Source organism: Cebus imitator, unplaced genomic scaffold (genome assembly GCF_001604975.1).
Source record: "Cebus imitator isolate Cc_AM_T3 unplaced genomic scaffold, Cebus_imitator-1.0 Scaffold121, whole genome shotgun sequence".
Classification (NCBI taxonomy): Eukaryota; Metazoa; Chordata; class Mammalia; order Primates; family Cebidae; genus Cebus; species Cebus imitator.
Window position 1 is genome coordinate 1,000,429 of NW_016107436.1, and position 11,458 is coordinate 1,011,886.

The window sequence follows — 11,458 nt, forward strand, 5'->3', positions numbered from 1 at the left end:
TGTTGACCAGGATGGTCTCGATCTCTTGACCTCGTGATCCACCCGCCTCGGCCTCCCAAAGTGCTGGGATTACAGGCTTGAGCCACCGCGCCCGGCATGAACTAGCACATTAACACATTCTTGGCAAGTCAAGATTACTTCATGCAACTTTAGTCCCATTCAGTACTCTTCAAAGAGAACTGAGCTATAATCACAGAATGGACTAAAGGGTAAGTCATTTTGCTGCTAACTACTTTTAATCATATAGATGGTTTGTACACTGGCATTAGAACACCTCAAAATTCATTAAAACACTATGAAAAAGACTATCATACAATGTTAGAGTGTTATAAATTTGATATATAAAATTACAAATTTACCAAAACAATAAACTGCAAACCATTTCACCACATCTTCAGAAATATTTTCTAAAATCCAATTCATCAGAACTTTGGTTATCATCGAAACAAGATAAAAGATACATCTACAGCACTGCCACATTGTGATACTGTCTAAAGAAATTAGTGACTTGCCACATGAAAATACAATATAGGGCTGGGCGAGGTGGCTCACTCTTGTAATCCTAGCACTTTGGGAGGCTGAGGCGGGTGGATCATGAAGTCAAGAGATTGAAACCGTCCTGGCCAACATGGTGAAACCCTGTCTCTACTAAAAACACAAAAATTAGCTGGGCGTGGTGGCACATGCCTGCAGTCCCAGATACATGGGAGGCCAAGGCAGAAGAATCGCTTTAACCTGGGAGACGGAGGTTGCAGTGAGCAGAGATCCCGCCACTGCACTCCACCCTGGCAACAGAACGAGATTCCATTTCAGAAAAAAAAGAAAACACAATATAGATAAGCAGTTCTTTATTTTAATGTAAGTACGTATAGCTAAATAGGTCACATCTTTTACACAGTAAGTAGATGTACTTTGCCCTGTGATTAACTATACAGCTATTATCCAAATTGACTATGTCAAGAACTCCTATCATATCCCTAGCCAGTTGTTATCCTTCCTTGGAAGACTCACATTCCTCATCCCCACATCCTTTTGCCTGGTTAATCCTTAGCATTTCTTCAGATAACAGATTAGAAGTCATATACTCTTGGAGGTCTGCTCTGTCTTCCCATTATATGATCTCCTAGCACTCAATATACACAATCCCCTATTAGTAGGGCCAATGCAATTAGTGCCTAAGAAGACTTTCTGGAACCCTAAACCTAGTAAGAGCCCTCAGGGAGTCTTCCTAGTATAGTCTTCAAATTTGACATGCTTTTATAATTTTGTGCAACTTTCAATAAGGTCTCTCATCAAGTACAGAATATGCTCCACAATATGCAAAGACTTTAACCAATCCCCAGTTGTCTGCTAATCTGCATACTACTTCTTCCACCATGTCCAGTGTATTTCTTGTGTTGTTGTTATTGTTATTTCTGCTCTAAGTCCAGACTATCATTATCATATTTTACTGGCCATGAAGGGTCAAAAGACTTCAGCAGAACACAAAATAAAAAAGAGGAGATGCCATTTTGAACTCAGAATGGTGAAGCAGAAAGCTTCCAGGATAAAGAGAGTTGAAAAAAGATGTAAACAAAGCAAAAAGACAGATTAAGAAATGAGTGAACAAAGCAGCCCTGAAATCAACAATTTAATTAAAGAAGCAACAGAATTTATCAAGCAGAATATTGTGATATCCAGTGGATTTGTGGGAGGCTTTTTGCTCGGACTTGCATCTGAAGGACATGAGTATTCTCCCATGGTGAATTCAACTACGAGAAGAGAAGTGGTAGCAATAAGGCGGTGTCTCAACAGTACATGCTGCCAAAGTCTGCAGGGCAAGGAGAAACAACTAGCTGGACAATACTGAATTCACAACTTAGCATTTTGCCATCTGAAGCTTGGCAAACTAATATCTGCTGTAATACAACCTACACGATATGTGAACCATAGTATTCCTGAGCAAAACGTGACTTTCATCACTTCGTAAAAATTTGCATCTGTTTAGAAACTAGCCTATAAAATATCAACAATGGATGTAAATATGGGGATAAAAGAAATATGTTGGATTTATTGCTTAGAGAAGTATTATTCTTTTTATTTAAATAAAATGTTCTTCATTGTGTTTTATGGTATATGTCAATAATTTAAAATTTGTATTATTGCTTCAGTATTAAGGCTGACTTTTTTTTTTTAAATGTTTGCAATAAGTTAAAAAATTGTAATACCCTTTTGTGGAAAGCTTTAGAAGTGATATAATTATAAAGATATTAAACAGACTCTGCTGATGTAATATGGAAAAAAAAAAATTTCCAGGCTAAAGAGCATAGGCTGCTAACACTCATGAACCAAGAGGGTACAGTCCAGCTTGCCCTAGCTCTCATTTGCTAAGAGAAAATGATCACATTCAGAGCACAGAAAACAGGTACTGTGACATATTTCTTTATATGTACATTTTCCAAGGGAAAACTTTTTGGACGCAAATAATCTAATGACAAATTAGCGGTATTGGGCAGGATTAAACAGGATACACTTACCTCCCCTATCACCAGTTACCACATTAATTTTATTACTGTTTCAATCATCTATTTTTCCTCACTAAATGATAATTATAAATCAAAAGGGCTCTGTATTATGCTTACTGCTAGCACGTAACACATACCTAAAATATAGCTGGCATACAGTCATTGAATGTTTACAAATAATTGCTGGCTGATTCACAGAGTTGGAAATATTTGCTCAAAAAATTCTTTTGCAAAAGAAATTATTTTGCATTCTTTTTAAAATTTTTGTTTATTTATTTTTGATAGTCACACTCTGTCACCCAGGCTGGAGTGCAGTAGCACGATCTCAGCTCACTGATTTTGCATTCTTTACATGTATACACAAAGGTATTGCTACTGCTAGGCCATCTAACTCTACCACCTTTATTTATTAACATCTCCATATTATGCTCATTCATTTAGAGATTATCTTCAGTCATACTGATGTTACCATTCTGTGGCTGCAGATGAGGTACTACTTTATCTTTTCAAACTTTTAAAATTTCTCCTACTGTCTTAGAAGTGTAGACTACTCTTGTCTTTGTGATGACTGGATTCATCTCTTGATGGTGTCAATGAATCTTTGTCTTCACAGAACATGGGAAATTAGCCGCAAACCATCTCTAGCCACTGATGGGCAACATCTTCAGACCAGTAACCTCATCATAACGTCATGAACAAAAGGAAAAAAGGGAGAACCACAGTATCCATTTGTTCCTTAAGGAAATAGAATGTTGAGCTATATAAAAACTGGTTCTCTTTACCAACTTGACTATTTCTCCCTGAAAAATAAAACTCTCTATCAACTGAGAGCTATACTACTGTATTTATTTATCATTATTTTTTGATATGGAGTCTTGCTCAGTGTTGCGATCTTGGCTCACTGCAACCTCTGCCTCTCAGGTTCAAAGAATTCCCTGCCTCAGCCTCCTCGTTAGCTGGGATTACAGGCACCCGCCACCATGCCCGGCCAATTTTTATACTTTCAGTTGACATGGGATTTCACCATGTTGGCCAGGCTGGTCTTGAACTCCTGACCTCATGATCCACCCACCTCGGCCTCCCAAAGTGCTGGGATTACAGGCATGAGCCACCATGCCCGGCCTACTATTTTATCTTTTAAGGCCTCCCTGAAGACAAATATAGTCTTACTTCTTACTATGCACCAACAATAAATAACCCATCAAATTCTGGTTGAAATAATTTTCTTGCTGTCCTCCAAATATACCAGCTCTTATATCCATATTTTTGTTCATACATATATACAACCATCTGCCAAACAAAACCCTATGTATCTTTTCAGGTCTTCTTCAATTCCTTTCCAGAAGTATTCTTGACCATGCCAGTCTCTACCCCTGCCCTCTTTTCATAATTTCTTATATAAGATATATAACTGAGCAACACATCATACGTTTTTATGGTTTTGTTTTTGAGACAGAGTCTTGCTCTGTCACCAGGCGCCAGGCTGGAGTGCAGTGGTGTGATCTTGGCTCACTACAACCTCCGCCTCCTGGGTTTAAGCAATTCTCCTGCCTCAGCCTCCCAAGTAGCTGGGACTACAGGCGCATGCCACCATGCCCAGCTAATTTTTATATTTTTAGTAAACACAGGGTTTCACCATGTTGGCCAGGATGGTCTCGATCTCTTAACCTCGTGATCCGCTCACCTCGGCCTCCCAAAGTGCTGGGATTACAGGTATGAGCCACCGCTCCTGGTCCATAATATGTTTTAATAAGGAATTTGCTATTATTTAACGTGAAATACTTACACAGTAAGTTTTTAGTTCCTCTTCTCCCATGCACCACCTACAAACAATACTGTGCACACGGCCTTTAATAAATAACACTTCACTGATTTAGTGACATTTTCTTCTCAATTGTGGCTCCAACACCAACACTAACTAATGGAACTAAAGACAACAGAAACACCACTGCTTTGCACATCTAAACTTTGGTGTGTAATTTAATGTCACGATGCTGGTCTTTCTTATTCGGCCCTCTTTTCCTGTATGGTGCAACTAATAAAATGGATTTCTAATAAAAATTAAATTAAAAGACAAAATTTCCAATAAGGTAGTGAGCATTACTGGAGAAAGAGAGAAGGCCCTAACGGTGCTTAATTAACAGACTAGTGAGCATTGTGGCCTGCCTGATGAGCTGCTGAAAGTGGTATAAGAATGGGAATTTATATACATATGTTTTATTCCACAAGTGACGAAATGGTTCAGAAAACATATCTTCAAAACTGAAACAGCTCATCACACTATCATAGAGGCAGCCTAGGGATACTGGTGAACATTCTTCAACTAAATCTACTTAAGAGTCCTTTTAATAATATTCAGTGGGCCAGGCGCGGTGGCTCACGCCTGTAATCCCAGCACTTTGGGAGGCCGAGGCGGGTGGATCACAAGGTCAAGAGATCGAGACCATCCTGGTCAACATGGTGAAACCCCGTCTCTACTAAAAATACAAAAAATCAGCTGGGCATGGTGGCGCGTGCCTGTAATCCCAGCTACTCAGGAGGCTGAGGCAGGAGAATTGCCTGAACCCAGGAGGCGGAGGCTGCGGTGAGCCGAGATCGCGCCATTGCACTCCAGCCTGGGTAACAAGAGCGAAACTCCATCTCAAAATAAAAAAAAATAAATAAATAATAATAATAATAATAATACTCAGTGCTTTCATTCAGAAATAGAGAGTTACACAAAAAAGGCAGTGCTTTAAAAAGATACGACTATTTTATGAGGTTGTTAATCAGAAAGAAAGGAAGACTTCTACTGGTCAATGAGAACCACCAGAGTAAAAACTTTGCCCTTCTGTTTATAGAACTGTGGCATTTGTGACAAAGTAAGAAGGGCTTGTAACAGTGATTCTCAGCCAGGGGTCATTTCGTCCCCATGGACATTTAGCTATGTCTAGAAACGTTTCTGTCACAACTGCAAGGTGGTGGGATGGGGAGTGCTATGGGGATATTGCTAAACATCCTACAAAACATAGGAAATCTCACCCTACCCCACAAATAATTATCCTGCTCAAAATGTAAACAATGACAGGATTGAAAAGCCCTGGCTTATACAATATATTCTAGTATGATGAATGCAGCTAGGCACACTGGCTCACGCCTGTAATCCCAGTACTTTTGTGAGGTTGAGGCAGGTAAACCACTTGAGGTCAGGAGTTCAAGACCAGCCTGGTCAACGTGGAGAAACCCCGTCTCTCCTAAAAATACAAAACTTAGCCAGGTGTGGTGGCGCATGCCTAGAGACCCAGTTACCCAGAAGGCTGAGGCGTGAGAATTGCTTGAATCCGGGAGGTGGAGGTTGCAGTGAACGGAGATCACGCCACTGCATTCCAGCCTGGGTGACAGAGTGAGAAGGAATAAATAATAAATAAATAAAATAATAAATTAAAAAAATAAAACAGTACAATGACTACTCTGAGTTTATCAGAGGGCATCACATTAGGGAAAAAAGAAAGGCAGCACAAAATAAACATTTTTATAACAAAGGCTGTTTTCTAAACGTACCACAGCCCTCACCATGCCAGGAAAACTTAATAGTCTTCCATCTAAGTCATCTCTAGAAGATAAAGTCTGTCATATCAGGATATTTCTGTAACGGTAGCTTCAACCTTCATCTCAGAATAAGCTAAGGAGATTTAAGAAGAACTGAAAATGCCCATCTGAACCCAATGTCATAGGCTGAATTGTGTCTCCAAAAATTCCTACGTTAAAGCCCTAACCCCCAGCGTGACTGTGTCTATAGACAGGGCCTTTAGGAAGATAATTAAGGCTAAATGAGTTCATAAGGGTGGGTCTAATACAATAAGGCTTATGTCCCCATAAAAAAAAGAGACACCAGAGACTGATCTCTCTCCAAACAAGAACAGAGAAAATGTATGGTGAGGACACAGAAAGAAGGAAGCTGCCTGCAAGCTGAGAGGAAAAACGCAAATTTTCTGACACCTAGATCTTGGAATTCTTGCCTCTTGAACTGTGAGAAAATATGTTTCTGTTGCTTAAGGCACCTAGTATGTGGTATTTTGTTACGGTAGCCTAAGTAGACTAATATACACACAAAGATTTTCTTTCAAATGGCCTGGGATATGGTGTAAACTGATTAACTTTCAGTCAAATCCCAAGTGACTCCAACATCTAGTCAGAAACCACCAGTCTAACACTACAGAATTACAAACATGCTTGAAGGAATACACTGTTCAGAAAAATTCTAAGGTTTAGCCCAAGGTGAAAACTAGGATACTTTTTGCCAAAATTATTTCCTCTCTCTCTCTTTTAGGATCTGGAGATAACATGGCATCACCTTCAAATTCTTTTGACATTTCATTGGTTTCTGAGTTTTGTGTTAAGAGATATAATTTACTTCAAAAGGTACACTGATAAAGCTAATGTCATCAATTATTTTTTTCTACACTATGGAAGACGGAGCTCTTGCAGAAAAAAAAAGATTCCTAGTTCATTATTTTCTCTTAACAATCACAAGTATGAGTCAGTTGGTGAGACTTTTCAGGAGGACTAGATTTGAACGTATAAAATAGTGCTCACCAGACCACTCCATTATAAACAAGACATTAAAAAGTTATGAAGTGGCCAAATGTGGTGGCTCATGCCTATGATCCCTAGTAATTTGGGAGGCCAAGATGGGAAGATCACTTGAGTCCAGGAGTTTGAGACCAGCCTGGGCAACAAGTGAGACCCTACCTATAAAATAAAAGAGAGAGAGAAATGGCATAAAAAAAAATTACATTCTTTTGAAATAAGTATATGCATTTGCACATAAATTTCAAATGAAAATGAAATTAAAAACTGTATCATACCTGGTAAAGTCTGGTGGAACAGGAGTGGTAACAAAAGATGCCATGGGCTTCCGATGAACTTGCTGAAACATCATAAGGATCTCTGAGCTCTTAGATATCAACTCACTCTTACTACAAGACCGCAACTGTGTGAGGAAAAAAATTATCTGAACAAACAAAATTACTGTTCATTACAACCTCAAAATTTACAAATTATTCTGATTATAAACTGGGAAAAAAAAAAATGAGAAAAAAAAAGTGAGCCTGAGAATTAAGAATCTATTAAAAAATCTAGGTTTATTTCTATAATATTCTAACAGTAAAGTCACTGAATAAGTATACTTAATGCATTTTTCTCTTCTTATATTTTAGGGTAAGTGAGGTTTTAAGCAAGTACAAATATATTTTCAGGCTGATACAGTGAAGTTCTTATGAATGTATTAATAAACAAACCTCTAAGTTGAAAGCTTTTAAAAGCAATCATTTCTCAGACTGTATTCTAGGTAACAGAATACAGAATGTATACACACACACCCATGTACACATAGACACACACCCCATTACTCAATACTAATTTGGGAAACACTACTTTGGGAAAAAGTAATAAATCGAACTTCACTAACATAATCATGGTAGACAAAAACAAGACTACTAATTTTTTCTTCAAGAAAACCAGTTTTAAGTTCCACTTCTGCCATTGACTAATTACATAACTCTGAGTCTGTTTACATAACAAACTAGAATAATAATCCACCACTGCTTACTTTGTGAAGTTTGTTATAAGGATTATGAAGCTACAGTGAAGATGATTTGCAAACTATCTGTTATGTGCTTAATTCTGTGCCCCCTTTCCATCATAATTTATATGCTGCAGGCTCAACCTCCAGGACCTCAGCCTATTTGGAGATAATCTTTAAAGAGGTGATTAGGTTAAAATGAGGCCATTGGGGTAGGGCCTTAATCTAACATGACTGGTGTCCTTATTAAGATCAAGAGACTCTAGGGCTGCATATTCACCCAGAAAAGTCCATATGAGGACACAGTAAGAAGGCAGTCATCTACAGGCCAAGAAGAAAGACCTCAGAAGAAACTAAACCTGCCAACACCTGAATCTTAAGACTTCCAGCCCCTAGAATCATGAGAAAACAAATTTCTATTGTTTTAAGTCTCACTGTCAGTGGTATTTTGTTATGACAGGCCTAGCAAACTAATGTACTATCAAATGCCATATTAATGATATTCATAAAACCCACCTACAGTTGTGTTTATATCTTTTAAATAACAGTTGCTTATGGCTCACCAAAAATAATGTATCATATGTCTGGGCACAGTGGCTTACGCCTGTAATCCCAGGACTTTGAGAGGCCAAGGCAGGTGGATCACTTGAGGTGGAGTTCAAGACCAGCCTGGCCAACGCGGTAAAACCTCATCTCTATTAAAAATACAAAATTAGCTGGGCATGGTGGTGCATGCCTGTAGTCCCAGCTACTCAGGAGGCTGAGGTACAAGAATTGCTTAAACCCCCCGGAGATGGAGGTTGCAGTGAGCCAAGATCACGCCACTACACTCCGGCCTGGGCGACAGGGTGAGAACTCATCTCAAAAAAAAAAAAAAAGTATCATATATCATATGATATATACCAAAATGTAACCTTGGGTTACTAAGAATCGAGCTACTGCATCAACCAATGACATAATGGTAAGTGGTAACGGCAGAAAACAAGCAGCTGCATATTTTATCATTCATATTATTACGTATCAGGCATTGCCTAAGACATTAAGGTTTTTTGAATAATTTACTTAAAATGGTCTAATGTTATTTAAATACTGTTTGCTTATAATTTTTAAAGTATGATAAAAATCACTCTGTATATGTACATATATATACACATAATACAAAAAATTTTAATTTATATTAATTGAATGCTTACTGTGTATATCCTTCCTTGACACCATTTCTTCCAAAAGCTCCCTCCAACAAAAGTTTATCATCACCATACTTGTGTTTCTACAATTATTATGTGTGTATATACATCCATAAACAATGTTTTGAATGTTTTCAAACTTTACATAAACACCATCGGGCTATATCACCATGTAGCCTACATTTTTCAGTTAATATTATTTCACTTTTTTTTTGAGACAGGGTCTTGCTGTGTTGCCTAGGCTGGAGTGCAGTGACACAATCTCAGCTCACAGCAGCCTCTGCCTCCCAGGTCCAAGTGATTTTCACACCTTGGCCTCTTGAGCAGCTGGGACTACAGCCATGCACCACCACCCCCAGCTAAGTTTTGTATTTTCAGTAGATACAGGGTTTCACCATGTTGCCCAGGCTGGTCTTGAACTCACTCAAGTGATCCACTCACCTTCGCCTCCAAAAGTGCTACAATTACAGGCGTGAGCCACCACGCCCGGCATATTTCTTTACTTTTTTAAACAGACAAGTCTTGCTACGCTGCCCAGGCTGCAGTGCAGTGGCTATTCACAGGTACAATCACAGCACACTGCAGCCTTGAATTCCTGGACTGAGGCAATTCTCCTGCCTCAGCTACCTGAGTAGCTGGGACTACAGGCATTCACCCAACCTCAATACTGTTTGTTAAAAACTAAGACAACAGCCTAGGCCTACACATGGTCAGGATCATCAATATCACCATCTCCCACCTTCACATCTTGTCCCATTGAAAGGTCTTCAGGGGTATAAGCATATATGGATCTACAATGATAACAATGCCTTCTTCTAAAATATAGTCAACTTTTTAAAAATAAGTACAGGTAAACTCTAGAATATACTCTAGAATAATGAATAAAAGTATGGTACAGTAAATACATAAACCAGTAGCACAGCTGTTTACTATACTAATCAAGTATTATATACTATGTATAATATGTGTTATACTTTTGTACAACAAGCGGCCCAGAATTTTTTTTTACACCAGCATCACCATAAACACATGATTAATGCTTTGTGCTACTACATTACAATGGCTATGATGTCACTAGATATCTCTACTAGGCAAAAGAAATATTTCAGCTCCATTATAATCTTATGGGACCACTGTCACATATGTAGTCTGTTACTGACCAAAAGGTCATGATTTGGCACATGTCTGTACATGGGAGATGTGTACAGGTTATATATGCCATTTCATATAAGGGACTAGAGTATCTGTGCATTTTGGTATCCATGAAGATCCTGGAGCCAATGACCCACAGATACTGAGGAAAATTATTATATTAAGAAAGGGGTGAACAACCAATATCAGCCTTTCCAAAAATATACCAAAAAGTAAAGAGCATCAACATAATGAAGAATTTACATCAACTAATGGGCAAAACAGCCAGCTAGCATCAAATGGCAGTATTAAACTCACATATATCATTATTAATCTTAAATTTAAATCGACTAAATCCCCCAATCAAAAGACACAGCCAAAACCCATCAATATGCTACATCCAGACCCATCTCACATGCAAGGATACACAGACTCAAAACAAAGGGATGGAGAAAAATTTACCAACCAAATGGAGAGCAAAAATAAATAAATAAATAAATAAATAGCAGGAATTGCAATAATCACCTCGGATAAAATGGACTTTAAAGCAACAAAGATCAAAAGAGGCAAAGAAGGACATTACAAAATGGTAAAAGGATCAATGCAACAAGAAGGGATAACCATCTTAAATATATATGCACCCAATACAGGAGTACCCAGATACATAAAACCTATAAAGACACTTAGACTCCCACATAGTAATAGTGGGAGACTTTAACATCAATATTAGACAGATCAACGAGACAGAAAATTAATAAGGTTATCCAGGACTTGAACTCAGATCTGGGACAACTAAGCTTAATAAACATTTATAGAACTCTCCACTTCGAATACACAAAATATACACTCTTATCAGTACATCACACCTACTCTAAAAGTGAAGTAAATCATTCCTCAATAATTATATAGCATTTCACAGGTTTTTATTTATTTATTTATTTTTTTGAGATGGAGTTTCGCCCTTGTTACCCAGGCTGGAGTGCAATGGCGCGATCTCGGCTCACCGCAACCTCCGCCTCCTGGGTTCAGGCAATTCTCCTGCCTCAGCCTCCTGAGTAGCTGGGATTACAGGC

General features: G+C 38.4%; 1 protein-coding gene across 1 annotated transcript in view; it reads right to left on the bottom strand.

The window, feature by feature from the left end:
• The window catches only part of TRIM37 (tripartite motif containing 37), a 118,465-nt gene that overhangs the window by 71,373 nt on the left and 35,634 nt on the right, over positions 1-11,458 (bottom strand). Inside the window, exon 9 of the mRNA XM_037742440.1 lies at positions 7,352-7,476. Within this exon, the coding sequence (XP_037598368.1) occupies positions 7,352-7,476 (125 nt within the window). The remainder of the gene's footprint in view (positions 1-7,351; positions 7,477-11,458) is intronic.